The sequence below is a fragment of the Drosophila ficusphila genome, unplaced genomic scaffold, assembly GCF_018152265.1.
Source record: "Drosophila ficusphila isolate 14025-0441.05 unplaced genomic scaffold, ASM1815226v1 contig_414, whole genome shotgun sequence".
Classification (NCBI taxonomy): domain Eukaryota; kingdom Metazoa; phylum Arthropoda; class Insecta; order Diptera; family Drosophilidae; genus Drosophila; species Drosophila ficusphila.
This window is the reverse complement of record NW_025064328.1, coordinates 7,014,088-7,031,974: the sequence shown is the minus strand read 5'-3', so window position 1 is coordinate 7,031,974 and position 17,887 is coordinate 7,014,088. Positions and strand designations below refer to the sequence as shown.

At 42.8% G+C, this 17,887-nt stretch overlaps 6 protein-coding genes across 12 annotated transcripts in view; 3 read left to right on the top strand and 3 right to left on the bottom strand.

The window, feature by feature from the left end:
• LOC108101535 (diacylglycerol kinase 1) overlaps window positions 1-8,055 on the top strand; it is a 50,473-nt gene extending 42,418 nt beyond the window's left edge. For 6 of the 7 annotated variants that reach the window (XM_017205914.1, XM_017205912.1, XM_017205913.1 and 3 more), the window contains 4 exons: window positions 4,418-4,573; window positions 4,711-4,939; window positions 5,235-5,416; window positions 5,485-8,055. In XM_017205914.1, the coding sequence (XP_017061403.1) occupies window positions 4,418-4,573; window positions 4,711-4,939; window positions 5,235-5,416; window positions 5,485-5,574 (657 nt within the window). In that variant the 3' untranslated portion in view covers window positions 5,575-8,055. The remainder of the gene's footprint in view (window positions 1-4,417; window positions 4,574-4,710; window positions 4,940-5,234; window positions 5,417-5,484) is intronic. The other variant, XM_017205915.1, reaches the window with a different exon arrangement.
• LOC108101538 (ubiquitin-like-conjugating enzyme ATG10) lies at window positions 7,638-10,493 on the bottom strand. Its single transcript, XM_017205920.2, has 4 exons — window positions 10,384-10,493; window positions 8,589-8,688; window positions 8,369-8,525; window positions 7,638-8,312 (listed from the first exon to the last, which is right to left on the bottom strand). Exons 2-4 carry the CDS (start codon window positions 8,682-8,684, stop codon window positions 8,047-8,049), a joined length of 519 nt encoding a protein of 172 aa, XP_017061409.1. The 5' UTR covers window positions 8,685-8,688; window positions 10,384-10,493; the 3' UTR covers window positions 7,638-8,046.
• On the bottom strand, window positions 8,768-10,428 carry LOC108101536 (tRNA (adenine(37)-N6)-methyltransferase). Its single transcript, XM_017205919.2, has 4 exons — window positions 10,244-10,428; window positions 9,967-10,153; window positions 9,426-9,897; window positions 8,768-9,371 (listed from the first exon to the last, which is right to left on the bottom strand). Exons 1-4 carry the CDS (start codon window positions 10,303-10,305, stop codon window positions 8,923-8,925), a joined length of 1,170 nt encoding a protein of 389 aa, XP_017061408.1. The 5' UTR covers window positions 10,306-10,428; the 3' UTR covers window positions 8,768-8,922.
• A 277-nt stretch (window positions 10,494-10,770) lies between the features above and the next one.
• LOC108101589 (proteasome subunit alpha type-6) lies at window positions 10,771-12,217 on the top strand. Its single transcript, XM_017206001.2, has 4 exons — window positions 10,771-10,889; window positions 10,949-11,048; window positions 11,110-11,286; window positions 11,620-12,217. Exons 2-4 carry the CDS (start codon window positions 10,973-10,975, stop codon window positions 12,099-12,101), a joined length of 735 nt encoding a protein of 244 aa, XP_017061490.1. The 5' UTR covers window positions 10,771-10,889; window positions 10,949-10,972; the 3' UTR covers window positions 12,102-12,217.
• LOC108101588 (deoxyribodipyrimidine photo-lyase-like) lies at window positions 12,175-14,030 on the bottom strand. The gene is made up of 3 exons (XM_017205999.2): window positions 13,955-14,030; window positions 12,625-13,902; window positions 12,175-12,568 (listed from the first exon to the last, which is right to left on the bottom strand). Exons 1-3 carry the CDS (start codon window positions 13,994-13,996, stop codon window positions 12,215-12,217), a joined length of 1,674 nt encoding a protein of 557 aa, XP_017061488.1. The 5' UTR covers window positions 13,997-14,030; the 3' UTR covers window positions 12,175-12,214.
• A 1,218-nt stretch (window positions 14,031-15,248) lies between these two features.
• LOC108101600 (lysosomal aspartic protease) lies at window positions 15,249-16,702 on the top strand. The gene is made up of 2 exons (XM_017206013.2): window positions 15,249-16,278; window positions 16,345-16,702. The coding sequence occupies exons 1-2, from the start codon at window positions 15,361-15,363 to the stop codon at window positions 16,603-16,605; spliced, it is 1,179 nt and encodes a 392-aa protein (XP_017061502.1). The 5' UTR covers window positions 15,249-15,360; the 3' UTR covers window positions 16,606-16,702.
• The last annotated feature ends 1,185 nt before the right edge of the window (window positions 16,703-17,887 follow it).

Here is a 17,887-nt window from a genome sequence, read left to right as displayed (position 1 = left end):
ATTGGCAGCTGAAAGGCAGCAGCTGCAGGATCAGGTGCAATTTGCGCTATTTGACTGCTCTTTTCCCAGCTTCCGCAGCCAAATAGACGCCAGTGCTTAAACTGTGAAAAGCCCCAATCAGCCGACCCCAAAAGTTAGGCAACACTTTTCCGGCCCCTCGAATTACTTAACCAGTGTCCAAGCTGAATATACCCAAATAGCCGAGAACGTTTAAATTAATGAACGCCCGAGCTGTGGCCAGGCGAAACTTGTCTCATTATAATTTCCAGCAAGTGTTAAATTAGTAACAGCTCAAGGCGACGCCAAACACCGCAAAGTCAAGGAAAAGAAACAGATTGCGCCCCAGGGACCAACATACAGTACAGTATAGTACAGTATACCATATAGTATATTCGCAACCGAGAGTGTGTGGGCAATAAATAGGAGCAAGGATAAAACTTTGCAAACTTTCGTTGGGTCTTTTGAATAATTTAGTATGATGTGAGATATGAAAATGGCGAGAAGTAACGAAGGGAGCGGCCAAATCACAGATACTCGCACTTTCGGCGGCCTGCAGTCCGTTTATCAGGTCGGGATTTAGGAGGGCCATAAAGAAAGTTAAGTGACAACTTTACAACGCAGGGCTGGCCGCACAAATGAAATGAAATGAAGGCCGAATAAAACGGAAATGTGGTACAAATCAGCCAGACGTTGTCCAGCCTTCCCTTTGTGTTTTTGGCAGTTGGTAAACACGCCCATTGGTGGGCGGAAGTACACAGTAAAATTAGTAACCAAAGGGCAATTCAATACAAAACGTTGAGTTAGATATAACGGAAATGAGAAGCGGTTACCTTCAATATGAATAAATTAATAATGATTTAACTTTTTACTATTTAATAATAAGTAAATACTTTAGTAAATAAAAAGTTTTAACCAGTATATACATGTTGATTTTGAAGGCTTTATATTTAATTGAAATTTTGAGTTACTCCAGATAAATTATTCAAGCTTTATACAGTCAAATTGTGACAGGGTAGTGTGGATTTTAAAACAAATTTTTTAGCCAATGAGCTATTTTTATAAAATAGAAATTTTAGCTACTTTATGTATTTCGTACTTATCCTACATCTAAACCTTTTGGGATACAAATTACTTAACTTGGATACACAACAAACAGATAAGATAAACAAAACTTCGCGCCAAACGGTTAAGGGCTCAACTATTAGCTCGATATTGCCCTGCAATTTTCTTTGTCTTTCTCCGTGTATGATGAGAGTGTGTGGATGTGTGTGTGTGGATGGTTGTGTGGGTGCTGGGCCTGCGTAAGGTCACACCATTTGTCAAGTGGCGGCTAAAGCCGAAATCCTTTTTGTGCAAACATTTTGCGCTCCCCTGCGCCACTGAAATCAGCCTAATGCTCCTGCCGCAGAGCCCCGGCAATTGCACACCAGATCCCACAAAATCCGCACCAAAACCGAAATAAAAATGTGTGCCCGTGTGGGTTGGATTTCGCTTTGGGTTTTCCGGCTCCAGCTCGGGCTTGGGTTTGGGTTTGGGTTTGGGTTTGGGTGCAGGTTTGGATCGGGGCTTCCGCACATTTTTGTGTGCGCTGCGTGTTAGTTTATTTATGACTTGATGTGCGTCTGTTTAAACAGTAGGCGATGATGTTATTGCCGCTCCTGCTGCTGCTGGGATTTTACTTGTCGGACACATTTCACACGGAGAGCTCTTTGTCCCGGGCCCATCACGAAATCCATTTAACACTCATGTACATGAACATGTGTCTGCTCTATGAGCGAGTGCTCCGGCTCAAGTGGCCCAGCGCCTTGGAAGCGAGCATCCTTCGTGAAATCGGAAGAAGAAGGAGGAGCTGGAGGAGGATGTGGAGGAGGAGGAGGAGGAGGAGGTGCCACTACCTCCACCATTCTCGAGTAATACAGCATGAAAAGTATTTCACGCTGACGCTTGGGTTTAACGTCAAACAATTGACGTTGAGCGCCAACTGGTGCGATGATGATAAAAGTGCGAGTTTCAGGCAGTTTCGGCAGTTGAGTTAAGCATTTAGCCGTTAAGTCTGGCTTTTTGGACAACTTTGTATACGAGGGGAATCTGTCGTTTGCATTTTATAACCGAGTTCGTCGTGTCAAATTAATCACAAACTGAAGTTGAACTTTAAGAGCACTGGTGTTAAAGATCGATCGTTATTCGGTAACATAAAATGGAAATAAAACCTGATCTTATGTGCAGTCTCATAAAATACAATTTATGAGATATAAAAAACTTCATTTTGATAACAACACCATTTTAGTTTAACTCTTCTATACTAAAGAATACGGGTGATTAATTGTAGCTCATTAGTAAGAAGTATCTCAAGAGTCTATCCCAAAGATGATACTATACTGATATGATTAAAGCAAAGAGTTTGTAGAGTTTTTTTTTATATAAGTAGAATTACACAGAAGTTATTTTCCGCCGTCTGTTGTGAGTCTAGCTTGTTTTTGACTCACTCCTCGGATGAAAAAGTTGTTTTCGTTTGAAAAGCTGTCACCACTGGTTGGCAAGACGGAAGATTGGCAACTGGAGGCTGTTATGGAGTTCATGTGTAATTGTCTGAGCTTCGACTTTGAGTTTGGCTCAAGTTTTATGTACCAGAGAACGGGGACAACGGGCTGGATGCGCATTTTATGGCAGGGCTGTCGTACCTGAGTCGCTCATACGCCCCGTGGCCTTTACGAGATTTCGTGTTATCTAAAGCAGCTTGGATTTAGCCTGCTGCCGGTGTGCCAGTTTGGGTATACAAATTATTTCATTAACCTCTCACCTCCCCACCATCCTTTTTTTTTGGAGCCAACTTTGGTCGGTGTGGCAGGTTCCTTTGCTGGCTTTCGGGTCACGCCGGCAAACTTTCCCCCATGCAAACAAGCTGTCAGCCGCTCTCCCCACCTCCCTCGACTAATGGGTACTGTGCGGTCGAGGCATGCTAATAAGCTGGGCTGTCACTAAATTAGTTTACCGCAGAGGCATAAAGTGACAGCGGGCGGGGAAGCCGGAAGGCAGGGTACGGCGGCCGGAGCTAATTAAAAAGTTTTCGTCGATTTTTCGATTTTAAGCTCTGGCAGGCGCCCGCTCATGTTGACAATTCAATTTGACGTCGAGCGGTAATAAATCTTATTTGCAGTGCAACCAACGGGCCGTAATTGAAAGTCCTGCAGCCACCACGTGCCCTGCATCCGGCGGACAAAGGACCAAAGCCGCGCGTGCCCCTGTGGGTGTGTGTGTGTGTGTGTGCGTGTGTTTGCTGAGCGAGATGCATAACAAATGCGCTGGCAGTAAGTGCAACGTGTCGTATGAGCGATGTCGCCCACGGGGCGGGCACGCAACCGAATATCCGCATAAGAAATTAAAATGCATTCTCCCACCCGACAAGGGACCTCCTCCTCTTGCGTCTTTCGTGGATTGGAGTTGCCCGTCGCCGGTCTCCGGTAAAGCAAACATTTTTGCCTGTGCACAGTGAGCACCCAGCATGTGAGCTTACCACGTACAAATGCGACTATGCAAACAGCACTGCTTTTCAGTGGGCTTATTAAAATCTCTGGATCTTAGAATATAACTATATGTGTAGTTATTCGTAGTAATAATAAATTTAGTTCATTTGTACATAATCGCATCTTCTTTACCTTTTTGGACACAAATTTTTTAAAATATATCAATATAATTTTCGAACACCAGTGTATTTACCTTTTTAATTAGTTGTTGAAAGGACTAGGAAAATATGAGGTTCTACTATTAAAAGATTCCATTTCCATTAATATTATTATTTTTAAAAATATAAACCCTTCTGGACCTATGTTAATGACTGTAGCTGTACATATGGACAGATTGCTTGCAGCTGAGCAGAATTAAACTTCTTGATAAATCCCTCTCTGCTTGAAGTTTCTATCACTTTTCGATTACGGCCACCCCGAGACAAACAGCTTTTCTCTTCCTCGCCATTTGTTAAATAAATTAGGTGTTTCTATAACACAAAGACTTTTCGGATTTAATGAGGATTAGCACCTCGCTTGCAACTGCATCGACTTAAACTTGATGAGAAATCCAATCCCCTGAAGAAGTTTCCATTAGTTTCCGAACGAAACCCACTGAGACAAGTAGCTGCGTTCTCACCTGCCGTTTGTTAATATAAATTAGGAGTCTTATCTAACGTTCGGCCACAACATTAATTAGCATTGCTGCGGTTGGGTGGCACTTCAATAGGATTGCATTGCCATGGCAGCCGGGGTGTCAATCTAATTGAGATTTCTCGGAAAGTCTGAATGGCACATAGCATTCGCAATCGAGTGCAATCCGAACGTGACATTGAATGGCCTGTTTCTGAGGTGACCTTTCCACTGGCCTTGGCCACTTCTCATCCCGAACCACTCTGCTTCCACTTTCCCAGGACGCCGCCATCTGTGTCAAGTTTCACTTGGAGCGCGAGAAAAACCCCCACAAATTCAATAGCCGCATGAAGAACAAGCTCTGGTACTTCGAATATGCAACATCCGAGACATTTGCGGCATCCTGCAAGAATCTCCACGAGAGCATCGAGATTGTGGTGAGTGGCTGGGGTGATAGTGGTAAGGGAAGTGTTGAAAAATGGGTGGAATGGGGTCATCCGTCATCGTTTGATTTATTAACGGATGCTGCAACGAATGCAACGCAGCGTGTAACCATCGCTCCATATTTCCGCAGTGCGATGGCGTGGCTCTGGACCTGGCCAACGGTCCCCACCTGCAGGGAGTGGCCCTTCTGAACATCCCGTACACACACGGCGGCTCCAATCTGTGGGGCGAGCACCTCTCCCAGAAGCGAATCCGCAAGAGCGCCGGGCCCTTCGGCAAGAGCAAGAAGCTCCGGGCGGGCGACAAGGAGTTCTCCGCCACCAGCTTTAATTCCGTCGATCTCTCGGTGGCCATACAGGGTGAGTTAAATTCTAGCATTGAAACTTTAAAAACTGTATCCAGAATTACTCTGTCTGTCATTTATTTTTATTCATAATTGAATAAAACTTGGAGTCCCAAGTACCAGTTAAAACAGTTGTAATATATTTTATACTTCAAAATACGTTTTCTACTACAACACTAACACCAATTAAATAAATTGTAAATATTTTGATACATTTTTGATTTGAGCAGGAGGTATTTGGTATACCTAAACAAAAATTATTACTGTCTTTGTTTTTGTGCATTCACTAATAAGTTATTTCGGTGTTTTAGATATTGGCGATCGCCTGATTGAAGTGATCGGTCTGGAGAACTGCCTGCACATGGGCCAGGTGAGAACTGGACTCCGAGCCTCGGGACGAAGATTGGCGCAGTGCAGCGAGGTGATCATCAAGACGAAGAAAACATTTCCCATGCAGATCGATGGCGAGCCCTGGATGCAGATGCCCTGCACGGTAAGAGCCCATCTGGTTGTTAACCCATTAAGAGAACTAATTGACCAAATTGGATTCTCGGAAACCAGATCAAGGTGACCCACAAGAACCAGGTGCCCATGCTGATGGCACCGCGATCGGAGAAGGGACGCGGGTTCTTCAACTTGCTGTGCAGCTGATTCAGGCGCAGCGCATCGAGCGACTTCATGGGACGCACAGCTCCCGAGTCCGCCGATGAGCTGGATGATGACTTTCGGATCGTCACTAGGAGCACCACCGTCCATAACATAGCCTAGCGGCAATAGCTTTATCCTTAGTACTAGTCCTATTCCACCCGCGATCGCATCGAATTGGTTTATCCTAGATTAAGGCTTTCCCTTATGATATGTGTAGATGTGCTATATGTATTCGTATGTATGTATGTCGAGTGAGTTACAGAGCTTTATATTTAGTGTTAGACTAGCCAAATATACAACCGAGTCAAGTCCATTCCAACTGGGATCCGAGTGCGGAAGCTGTATATAGCAATACCATAACGAGATCGGGACACCCCCGAGTCATCGTGCAAAGGCTTTAGGTGTACAGTGCCACAGGATATTTTAAGAACACTTTAAAATCGATTATATAGTGAAAATTGTCCAAATGATGCAACTGAAATGAGACCAACCAAACAACCACAACAACAACAAACCGAACAAAAACTTAAAGCATAGTAGTGCGAATTTTATGCCTTAGACTTAAGTAATTTATTCCGTCATCACCAGTGGTGAGTGTTGCTAAGATAGAAAAGATATAGTTTCGAACCCCAAAAAGATAACATATCATTGATCGAGGGAGTGCATTTGGGCAACACTCGCCACTGACTAACGAACTTTACTTTTTTTTAGTAACTTATATTGTATATAGAGAAAACAAATGTAACTTGATATGCAAATGTCAACAAAATGGTGCAGCTTTAAACGAAATTTTATATATGAATACATATATTGAGATGACAAGAATCGGATGTTAAATAATACTGTAAAAGTGTATATTTCATATAATCGTATATGTATGATATGTATGTTTAGTGCCAATAAGGTTCCAACAAATACAATACTCATGGATAAATCATAAATACAACTTCAGAACCAACAAAAATAGATAATATGGCAAGAAATAAAAATTGGAAGTGCCAAAACTTCCCACCAATTACATTTTTTAGAGTAAAAAAAACTACATTCCAGATACATTTTAAGTAACCAAATTAGAATTCAATTTCAATCGGTTTTTGGCATGATTTTAATTAACATGCGTAATTAGCATTTTCCAGACCGCGTGTAAATTTATAAAACGAAGCAGAAAAAAGTTCAAATCCCAATAATTGAAATCACAAAAAAATCTATTATTTGTTAAATAGTATTTCCATGAAAACGATTGTGTAATATAACTATTTTAGAACCCGAAAATAAGGTTACTTAGTTTAGAATTCTTTTCCATGAGATAACATGGTTAACTTGTGTATGAAATGATAAATGGATATACTCTCAATTCAATAAGTGTCCTCTAAAGTTAGTCCCCTAATCTAGTTTTGTTGATTAACAGACCATTTCAAGGACTAAGTATTTCAACCACTAAATAGTGTAACGGCAGCTATAACACACAACTTGCTTGAAAACATAGAACACGACCTAGTATCTAGTTTAGACGAATCATATCTTAGGCATTTTCAAGACCAACTTGAGTTCTCCTTGTGCCATTGTAATCACCCTTGGATGTCCCCTAGAGGATTTTCATACTCCACAAAACCCTTATCCCTCGGCACGACAACCTGTCAATAGAAAGTATATTATCTGAATGTACGTGAACGTGTATTCTGTCGGATTACAATTGCAAAAACAACGTAATATACAAAATCGATTTAATTTTGCAAATAAACATTTTCAACGCGATTCCCCGCGCCCACAAGCCCAGGTTTCGCCAGGAACAGGTGGATTTTGTGATGGCCGCGGGGTGCCGCTAATGCCACACAGTAGCCAGTTAACATTAATTATAAATGAACCACTAAACATTAGTAAAATGCAAAGCAAAGCGGCTTTACTAATGCCACGCTTGTGTACAGTACAATTAGGTGTAAGGTTATACCTGTCTAAAGTAGCTATATTACAACTATGAAATAATCGAACAAATATACTACTAGTTGATATTACCAGTGAAATTAACAAAGAAGAAAGCGAGTGGAACTTGCAAACTATATACTATGTTAGGTCTACAATATTTATTGCATAAGTAGATGAAATGTATCCCCAAAGCGGAGTTATAATCTGTGTACAAAGCTTCGTTCCTTTCTTAGGTTTACTAAAGTAATTTATTTTACATTTAGACTACATTCATACCAAAGTTTAGCTTTAGGTGTGAGTCGTAGAGTGGTCGCTCTTTAAGTGTATCCCATAACAGTTTGCCGTATTTACTGTACAATTTGGATCTTCACTTGTGCCCAGTACTACAAAAGAGGAGGACCATGATGTCCCCATTTGAAGCTTATTCTATGTAAAGGTCAAACCACTTTGAGGTAGCGATTCGAATGTGAAGCTGTAAATTGCATTTGGCATATTATCCACACATGTATACTCCTATAACCAGTGTTTAAAACAACCACCAATAAATGCAAATTACGTGTATTCCTGACTAAGTCCATAGGCATTTTGCAAGTGTAACTGTACATGGGGCCCGTAAAGACTGATAAAGGTGATGACCTGATTACTACTGGGCTGTCCGAATTGTCTAAGAACTTCGGCGGTGCGGCAAGGATGTAGTGCCATGAAAGGTCTAAACAGCACGGGGTGCTCCATTTGGGTGAGTATCTGGTAGAGATCGTTGGCATTAGTTTCCGCCATAAATAAATTCCAAATCGCCTCCAAATCCAGAAGGCTTCCGTCTGTAAAATATTAAGTTCAGTTTCAAAACAACAAAATTGTTTATAAGAAACAATACTTGATCTGTGTGCCTGGAAAAACAACATGGGTACTTGATAGGAAATGCTGTAGACTACATGGTACTCCACATTCACAAATTCTCCAGGATCACCCTCGCTTCCGTTGCTTTTTACCTTTTGACTGAACTTAAGGAAGGTGTTGGGTTCATTCAAGTCCTAGATTAAAAAGACAATGAATTATTTAATTGGCTTACAATATATATATACTTGCATAATCACCTTTTGTTCCAGGATCCAATCATCACCCAACCGCTGGGAAATCTGAAGAAACTGCTTTGCTTGGCTTAAAAATTCTTTCCAGATCAAATCACCCATATTTCTGAAAGTAAAAAAATTATATTGTATATTTTATGATGCCTTAAAATAAACAGACTTATAATTTTCCAAGAAAAAAACTATTTTTGCGTGGGAAACAAGCCTTGTACATATATTTCAGAATGTCCTGTATCCTAGAGCAAAATTGAAACGCCAAATGTTAATGCTCCTTAACACGAAATACTTAAGCTAAACAAAAATCGTCGATAAACGAATATTAATTGCAATAATCCGTAAGTTAGGCGCCGTCCAAAGCAGTGACTTGTATGTTCTCATTCCGCCGGACTTGAACCACAGTAACCGTGGCGGCCTTGTCATCAAATTTGCAAGTCACCGTAACCTCCCGCAACTGGAAGGTGAATATTTGCGAGCCGTATTTTGTGCGTAAGTAAACTGAGCGTGGATCCGCCTCCAAAATGTCCACGATGCACTGCTTCTCCACCTGCAGCTCCTTCAGCTGTGCCTCGGCATGTTCGTTGAAGCACACGCTTAGCCGATTGCTGGCCACCACCCAGTTGGGTACTCGCACGGCGCTTGGTGGAGGCAGCATGGCATCTGCTCCGATGCCCGAATTTCCGGAGTAACCAGCTGCTCCGTACAGCTCCAGGTCCGATTCCTCTCCGTCAGGCTCCTGGCGTGAGTCGTAAAAGTCCAGGCTGTTCTCATGCGGTCCCGCAGAGGTGCGTCCTGTCCGGGACAAGAACTTTACTTCATATTCCAGCTTATTGTCGCTCAACATACCTGAGTCTACGCTCAAGGATGGCGCATCATAATATGGAATGTAGGGCTTGATGTCGAGCACTGGAGTTCCGTCCACCATGTCTGTACCAAAAAAGCTGATGGTGGCGTTCTCGATCTTCTCAATCTCCACCAACGAGAGCCCAATGGGACACGGCCGGTGTGGAGACCGTGTGGAGAACACACCCACCCTCTCGCCACCGAGACGGGGAGGCGCCACCTTAGCCTTGGGATGGGCATTGTTGCGGTGGAAGTGGTAGATGAGCCACAGATGTGAAAAGTCGGCCAGTCCCTCCAGCGAGTGCTCTGGATTGGTAAAGACTCCGTCGTTTAGCTGAACGATGCCCCGCAGACGGCTGCCCACAATCGATTGCCTGGGTACAGCTCGCTTCTCCGGGAAGGCTGTCCGGATCACTCCGATGGGACGGAAATGGGCGTAGTCCCCTCCAAAGCTTCCCCCATTGCTGTGATTGCTCTGCGGTGGAGATTGGGTTTTCTGGTTTGTTTATGTCTTTCTATGTGTTCGTGGGAGGGTCAAACGCACCTGACCTTGTCCCGGCTCCTGCTCCTGCGCCTGCTGCTGATTTTGATGCTCCTGCTTCGCGCCGGCGACCTTGTCCTTGGTGGCCTTGTTGTTGCTTGCGCAGCCCTCGCAGCGGAAGTCCTGCAGCAGGCGGGTTATCGTCTCTATGTCCTTGCGCTGCACATGCTGCAGGTTGCGTACTTGCTGCCTACATCATGGTCAAGGCAAAATCGGTGTGAACTTGAACTTTACCAGTAGCAAAAGGACACCAATAGGAACCCGTGTCTCTAAAACGCACCTTAAATTGTTGATCTCATTCCGCGCGATTGTCAACTGACTTTTTAGATCATCCTCGTGCATTTTGGCTGCCGGCGACCCGCACTTGGCTTCCAAATAAATCGCTATTGCAGCGTTTCGCTGTTATTGATAAATATTTACCTCGAATTCGCCCGATGGTTACATCCAGATAGAGGTGAGCACGTATTTACGCACGGAACCGCGCTGTTATCGATTTATAATAACTGAAAGCAGCTCTAGTGGTGGTTCGTTGGCTATTTGATCTAAAATTTTTATTGGCGACTAAGGCTTATCTCCTTTAATTTATTTGTATTATTTAAGTTGTCTGTTTTACAATATATTTTTGTTTCAATTTTGATCCAATAATTACAAATAATAAATGGGAATAAAAATTATGCTCTTATTTATTTATTTCCCGCTTTTTGTTTAATTATGGTCATTAACAATTTAGTTTTTTTGTTAACTTTTACCAGCTCTTTTTATTCGATATCAACGATAAACACCAAATCCCAGCGCGCGTTGCTTTTGGTATTTTTTAGGGAATTTACTGGGTTGAGAATGACAATCTGAATTTTGCACAGTAGATTTCGATTTAAAGCGACTTTTCTCGTTTATATAGAAACTTGTAAATTCTTATTGTTCAAACGGTGAGTTATTTTCAACAGGCGGGAATTCATCGATCTAAGCCGGATTTAACTATTTACAGCCACCAAAATAAGAAACTCGCATCATGTCTCGAGGAAGTTCAGCCGGCTTTGACAGACACATCACGATCTTCTCCCCCGAGGGACGCCTCTACCAAGTGGGTGAGTATCCTGCTATTTTTTGCTAATCTACTCTCATTTCATATTCCAAAATATCCGTCAGAGTACGCCTTTAAGGCCATCGCCCAGGAGAACATTACTACGGTGGCGCTAAAGAGCGGCGACTGTGCCGTGGTGGCCACCCAAAAAAAGGTGACCGAGAAGAACATCGTGCCCGAAACGGTTACCCACCTGTTTCGCATCACCAAGGACATTGGATGCGCCATGACCGGACGCATGGGTAAGGACCAATCAGCCTTTGAATTCGTGTTGCTCTCAGTGTAACTAAACAGGGTAATTTACAAAGTATAATTATCTGGAATTCTATTATGACTTCCGGAGTAACTTCTGCCTTTAGGTAGGTTTATTTTTAAACCGACATCGATTCTAAAACTCCTTGTAACTTGAACATTCTTTTATAATTGATCAATATTTTTCGAACATTTTCGGCTTAATGCCCGATATATTCTTTTAAATGAAATCACTTATTTATAAAAATCAACACTATTCAAGGTGTTCTCAAATTTCTCCCATCCCGACTTCTGAATATATCTAATCAGCTCCTTATTTTCAGCTGATTCCCGCTCTCAGGTGCAAAAGGCCAGGTACGAGGCCGCAAACTTTCGTTACAAGTACGGATACGACATGCCGGTGGATGTGCTATGCCGGCGCATTGCCGACATCAACCAGGTGTACACCCAGAACGCCGAGATGCGTCCACTTGGCTGCAGCATGGTGCTGATCGCCTACGACAATGAGATCGGCGCCAGCGTTTACAAGACAGACCCGGCTGGCTACTTTAGTGGGTTCCGTGCCTGTTCCGTGGGCGCCAAGACCCTGGAGGCCAACAGCTATTTGGAAAAGAAGTACAAAAACAACTTGTCCGAGGAGAAGGCAATCCAGCTGGCCATCACCTGCCTATCCAGCGTGCTAGCTATCGACTTCAAGCCCAACGGCATCGAGATTGGCGTGGTTAGCAAGACCGATCCCACTTTCCGTATACTCGACGAGCGGGAGATCGAAGAGCACCTTACCAAGATCGCCGAGAAGGACTAACTTCTGCTAGCTGTAATTTTGTCATATTTTATAATGCCTCTTCGTGGATCTATGGTTAAATACAAAAATGTTCTTGGCTTGCATTCAAAACTAAGGCGAATAAAAAACGACGTTTATTTTTTCTTGTGCACCTTTCCCCCGTAGCGCATAACGAAGGCATTCACATCGAACTTTCGCTTGCAGCCCTGATAGTTCATAAACCGAACCTTACCGAAGATAGCCCGCTCCTTCCAGCCCATGTCATGAATGCCTCCGATCGACCACATACATCCCACATAACCGTTGGGGTCTCGACCGTCGAGACTGTACTTGTCGTTAAGCAGGATCGCGTACTCCAGCGCTTGTTCCGGAGTGGCAGTCCATTCAAGGATCTTTTTGGCCCAGTACATACGGAGGAAGCCGTGCATTTTTCCCTCGCGTACCAACTGCAACTGCGCGGAGTTCCACAGGTCATCGTAAGTGAGAGACTAAGTAAGAAAGAGCTATCTTAGTTACTAGAAAATAGAGTACATCGGCAGCATACCTTCTCAAGTTCCTCTAGACCATAGCATGGATCTCTTTTATCCTTTCGATGTGCTTCTAGAGTTTCAAATGCCCAAGAACTTAGACCTTTCAAACTATCATAGTGCTCGTTGTAGAAGCAGAAGTTATCCGCCAGTTCTCGACGCACAATGGCCTCCTCGCAAAAGGCATCCGCTGAGGCCTTGAATTGTCCCCGAAATCTCTGCACCTCCAGAGCGCAGCGCTGGGCTGAGATCTGGCCAAAGTGCAGCCAAGGTGAGAGTCCAGACAAGGCGTCTGCCATAGGATCGTTTCGTTTGTCATTAAAGTGACGCAGGCGTCGGGTACAGAACTCATAGAGTTGCTTGCAGCCCGCTTTGTAACCTGGTTTGGCCCACGCGACCTCGTCTACGTCCATGTCGCACTGCAGCGTAGCATACGCAGCTGGCCAGTCAACGGGCTTCAAATCTTTGCAGCCCGTTCCATGGGGATGCGGTACCACAGGTGGAAATTCGCTGAGAAACTCCCCTAGCTTAGAGTTGATTTTGTTGCGTATGGTGCGGGCTGCATACTCCTGCTTGTCAGAAGCCACCCACAGTGGAACCACATTGTGCGCATCGACCTGCACCAGCGGTACACTCTTGGGCAATGAATTGCCCACATCTTCAACCCATTTGCGAGGCACACGCAGTGGGGAAAAGTCACACACTACAGCTCCTATGCCCTTGGATTTCACAAAATCCGGCAGTTGGTCCACGGCCGAACCCATCAACAGATAAAAGGGCACGTTCACGGAACGGCACTGCTGCTCCACCTCCTGCAGTCCGCCAATCATGAATTTGTAGTGCCGAATGGTCGCGTTCAAAAATTTGGGAACCAAACAAAATACCACCGATAAAGGCAGCTCCAACTTAAGGGCCAACCGCTGGGCGAAGAGAAGAGCCCAGTTGTCCTGAACTCGACAATCACGTGACATCCAGTAGACGATGCCTCCTTGGCAGGAATCCTCAACATCTTCGGTTTCGGACAAGACTCGAGCTCGTTTCTTTCGGAAAGAGAACTCCTGAATGCTGGCTGCCGCAATGCATCGCTGATCTTCCAGATGGATGAGGAACTGGTCGAAATTCTGATAATCCGGCTTAGAAGCCAACGAAACCTTCGAGGGAGAAGCCTCCTTCTCCCTGCCGTCCTGGTCACTTTTTGGCTCTTCCTTGCGGCTGCCTCCCTGACTCTTGGCCGCTTTTTTGGAGGAACCTGCCTTCGCCGTCTTGGTCCGTTTCATAGTGTTAAGTTGGAGGACCTAAAATTAATTAAAAAGTTAATGGACATTCCGGTTCCTCGGCGTAACTTACAATCTTAAAAGATTCGCGCCAATAACTAGAAAGTGTAAACATAATTGTGAATCGTGGTGGCAACGCTATCAGCTGCTTAAAACAATATAATAACGGTACCATTATCTTGAGTACCCTTGTTAATTAGCACTCCAAGTAGGTATTTGACTTGATTATAATATAATTTCCATGTTAAGTAAAGGTTTGTTATTTTCAAATTAAAAATATTTTTAATATTGATGATAATGATCTTTCGTGTGAGATAGTTACCAAATCTCGTTGATTTGTCCTAGCCCCCATGAAATTTTATTTTTAGGATCTTTCACTTTTACTGTACTTTCTTTTAAATATAAAATACACCTTTGTAAAAATATTTTATGTATCTTTAAATATTTTTTTATTTTATCTCTTTGTTTTTTGGTATAACATATTTTTAACTCTTGTAGCTGAAAACAACAACAAATTTAAAACAAATTAGCTATTATTTTTATTTACCCTGTGGTATATATTTAAAAGAGTTAACAAAGCAAAATTTTAATAAGAAATTTTAAGTTCGGTTTCAAAATCAGGTTGGCTGTGGCTTTTGTGACTAAAGGATTTTCCTGCTAACCTTTAAGGTTAGTTTAGTTTTACAATTCCGTGCAAGCACTTCTAGTTTTCAATTCGAAAATTAAAAGAAATACACAATACAGTTTTAAAGAAATTCGCGCCGGAGTTATTTTTGACTTCGTCACATCTCATCGACACAAAGGAGTTTAAAAGATATTGCGACGCCGCAGTTTTTCGCGCGAACGAGTGGGATTTATGGTTTTTAAAATAGCTTGGTGTCTTAGCAAGGTTCAAACACCGCACTCGATCCTTAAAATTTTTGCATAGCCTTCTTGTTGTGCCCAATATAAATATCAGATGATATCTGCGTCCTAGCAATTAGGACAGGATTCATCAATACCCGTTGCCGCACCCTGCTCTAATTGGAAGGACGCAAAGATCCTTTGAACTTTATATCGGACGCGACAGGAAGGTCGTGTCAAAATTGTTGGGAAATAGGTATTTCAATAAGGAATAAGACAACCAAATTCGATATTGGTGGATCCCAACTACAAGGTGGGGAGTTGTACTTATACTATGTATATATACATATATATGTAAACATTAATATCTATTAATATATTAATACTTTTCATTAAACAAAAAACACCCCTTTTTTAACTAATTGCAAAAAAAAAAAAAATTAATAAAAATCAGTTTTAAAATAAAAACCATCTGGTTTTCAAGCGATCTATCGTATCAACGCATCGCGCCAGGCCAAATTTAGCACTTTATCTGTGCTGAATCATTTTCGCTGTCCCGCAATATTTAATTAACTGCAGCAATTTAATCATTGCAGTTTTAACCGTCAGTCAGTGAAACACCAAAACAAAAAAGAGATGCAGAAGGTTGCCCTGCTGCTGGTCGCCTTCCTGGCCTTGGCCGTGGCTTACTCAAATCCGCAAGCTAAATCTGAATTGCTGCGTGTGCCGCTGCAGAAATTTCAGTCGGCCCGCCGACACTTTCAAGACGTAGGCACGGAGCTGCAGCAATTGCGCATTAAGTACGGCGGTGGCGATGTCCCGGAACCGCTGTCCAATTACATGGACGCCCAGTACTACGGACCCATTGCCATCGGCTCGCCGCCACAGAACTTCCGTGTGGTTTTCGACACCGGCTCCTCGAATCTCTGGGTGCCTTCCAAAAAGTGCCACTTTACCAACATCGCCTGCTTGATGCACAACAAGTACGATGCCTCAAAGTCGAAGACATACACCAAGAATGGCACCGAATTCGCTATCCAATACGGTTCTGGCAGCCTGTCGGGCTATCTTTCCACGGACACTGTTACAATCGCTGGCCTGGACATCAAGGATCAGACGTTCGCCGAGGCACTGAGTGAGCCTGGTCTCGTGTTTGTGGCCGCCAAGTTCGACGGTATTCTGGGCCTGGGCTACAGCTCCATTTCCGTGGATAAGGTGAAGCCCCCATTCTACGCCATGTACGAACAAGGACTGATCTCCGCACCTGTGTTCTCGTTCTACCTGAACCGTGATCCCGCTTCCCCGGAAGGCGGTGAGATCATCTTTGGCGGCTCTGATCCCAATCACTACACTGGTGACTTTACTTATCTGCCCGTTACCCGTAAGGCCTACTGGCAGGTCAAGATGGACTCGGCCTCGATTGGCGATCTGCAGCTCTGCCAGGGCGGTTGCCAGGTGATTGCTGATACCGGCACCTCGCTGATTGCTGCTCCCTTGCAGGAGGCCACCTCCATTAACCAGAAGATCGGCGGCACTCCCATAATCGGTGGTCAGGTGAGTAGCTAGCTCTGTAGATCCCCATTAAAGGTATTAACTTTATTTCATTTACTTTATTTCCAGTACGTGGTTTCCTGCGACCTAATCCCCAGTCTCCCGGTTATTAAGTTCGTCTTTGGTGGCAAGACCTTTGAGCTGGAGGGCAAGGACTATATTCTTCGCGTAGCCCAAATGGGCAAGACCATTTGTTTGTCCGGATTCATGGGCATGGACATCCCCCCGCCAAATGGTCCATTGTGGATTCTGGGCGATGTGTTTATTGGCAAATACTACACCGAGTTCGACATGGGCAACGACCGTGTGGGTTTCGCCGATGCCAAATAATTGAACAAAGAACTATATACTTAAATTTTAAACTGTAAACATTATCCAATTGGTTATTTCTCCGAATAACCTATGGAATATATATGTACTAGAGGAATCATTTCTTTGTTTGCTTGCGAGTTGTTTATGCCAACGGTTTCGCCGACTTATCGCGGGAATGCTTTTTTTTTTGCCCTGCGTTTTGATAAGGTAAGGAGCATTTTACTTGTGTATGGGCAAATCGCATGTCGACGCCTGTCTGTGAAGCTGATTTTCACTCAATTAATTTGTATAATGTATTTTTATGTACGTGATACGTTTACTAAGAGTGAAGCTTGAATCAGCTGGTAGATAACGAAATCTCAGGGGATCAACGGCTTTCTCCGTTGTTGTTTAATTAAGGGGGGGTAAGGTTTTAAAAAATTTTTTTACATTTTTTTTATATTTTTTTCTGAATGACCAATGTGTCGAGAACATTGTGTAAAAATTTTGAGTCAATTAAAGTCGAACTAACAGAGTTACAGCGTTTTAAAGAACCGTATTTGGACGAATTTTCACGTATAAAAATACTTTGAATCGATTTTGCCGAAGACGTTATTTTGAAAGTCGGTGAACATCAGAACTCAAAATCTACTGAACCGATCCTTTTCAAATTTTTAACACAAATTCTCAATATAAATACGCAGGTAATCAGGAAGAGTTTTTTTTAATTTTTAATTTTTTTCTATTTTTAATAAATAAATTAACAGCAATTTTTTAAGCTAAAATCGCTGTTTTCACTTTCAAGTGCTCCCAAAAATAGACAAAAAATAAATTTTAAAAAAACTCTTCCTGATTACCTCGGGAAGTTCATTATCTTTTCAACGCATATCACATTTTATTTTTAAGATGATCCGTTAACGCCCTATGATGTTCACCGCAAGACAACTTTTTCTTTGGTCGCTTCGGAAGATTAACCGCCACAGGCTTATTTCTTAATATTTTTTAATAATTTTTTTTTCTAATACTCTTCAAAAGTTAAACAATAACATGTAATTAAGCTCAATAAAATAAACTTACTCATTTCGCCGCAAAAAAAAATCAAACATGGCCCTTTTTTTGGCCTTTAAAACCTTACCCCCCCCTTAACACAGTCATACAAAGCTCAGAGACTTAAATAACATTTTCATTAGAAGATTTTTACATTTATTGAGACCCCATTATTTTTGTTCTCAAACTTTCCAAGACTTCGGCGACAAGGCTTGTTTACGTAAAAGTGGATTTGGCTAACGTTGGAACTTTTTGTCACTAATATTCAACTATG

Coding starts and splice junctions, on each gene's coding strand:
- LOC108101538 (XM_017205920.2), bottom strand. CDS start 8,684: ATGGGTGATTTGATCTGGAAAGAATTTTTAAGCCAAGCAAAGCAGTTT. Junction 8,526..8,588: donor ATTGGATCCTGGAACAAAAG/GTGATTATGCAA, acceptor TTTTTAATCTAG/GACTTGAATGAACCCAACAC. Junction 8,313..8,368: donor TTTCCAGGCACACAGATCAA/GTATTGTTTCTT, acceptor AATATTTTACAG/ACGGAAGCCTTCTGGATTTG.
- LOC108101536 (XM_017205919.2), bottom strand. CDS start 10,305: ATGCACGAGGATGATCTAAAAAGTCAGTTGACAATCGCGCGGAATGAG. Junction 10,154..10,243: donor AATGAGATCAACAATTTAAG/GTGCGTTTTAGA, acceptor ACCATGATGTAG/GCAGCAAGTACGCAACCTGC. Junction 9,898..9,966: donor AGGAGCCGGGACAAGGTCAG/GTGCGTTTGACC, acceptor TCTCCACCGCAG/AGCAATCACAGCAATGGGGG.
- LOC108101589 (XM_017206001.2), top strand. CDS start 10,973: ATGTCTCGAGGAAGTTCAGCCGGCTTTGACAGACACATCACGATCTTC. Junction 11,049..11,109: donor GGGACGCCTCTACCAAGTGG/GTGAGTATCCTG, acceptor AATATCCGTCAG/AGTACGCCTTTAAGGCCATC. Junction 11,287..11,619: donor CGCCATGACCGGACGCATGG/GTAAGGACCAAT, acceptor CCTTATTTTCAG/CTGATTCCCGCTCTCAGGTG.
- LOC108101588 (XM_017205999.2), bottom strand. CDS start 13,996: ATGTTTACACTTTCTAGTTATTGGCGCGAATCTTTTAAGATT. Junction 13,903..13,954: donor GGCGCGAATCTTTTAAGATT/GTAAGTTACGCC, acceptor AATTAATTTTAG/GTCCTCCAACTTAACACTAT. Junction 12,569..12,624: donor GTCTAGAGGAACTTGAGAAG/GTATGCTGCCGA, acceptor TTTCTTACTTAG/TCTCTCACTTACGATGACCT.
- LOC108101600 (XM_017206013.2), top strand. CDS start 15,361: ATGCAGAAGGTTGCCCTGCTGCTGGTCGCCTTCCTGGCCTTGGCCGTG. Junction 16,279..16,344: donor CTCCCATAATCGGTGGTCAG/GTGAGTAGCTAG, acceptor CTTTATTTCCAG/TACGTGGTTTCCTGCGACCT.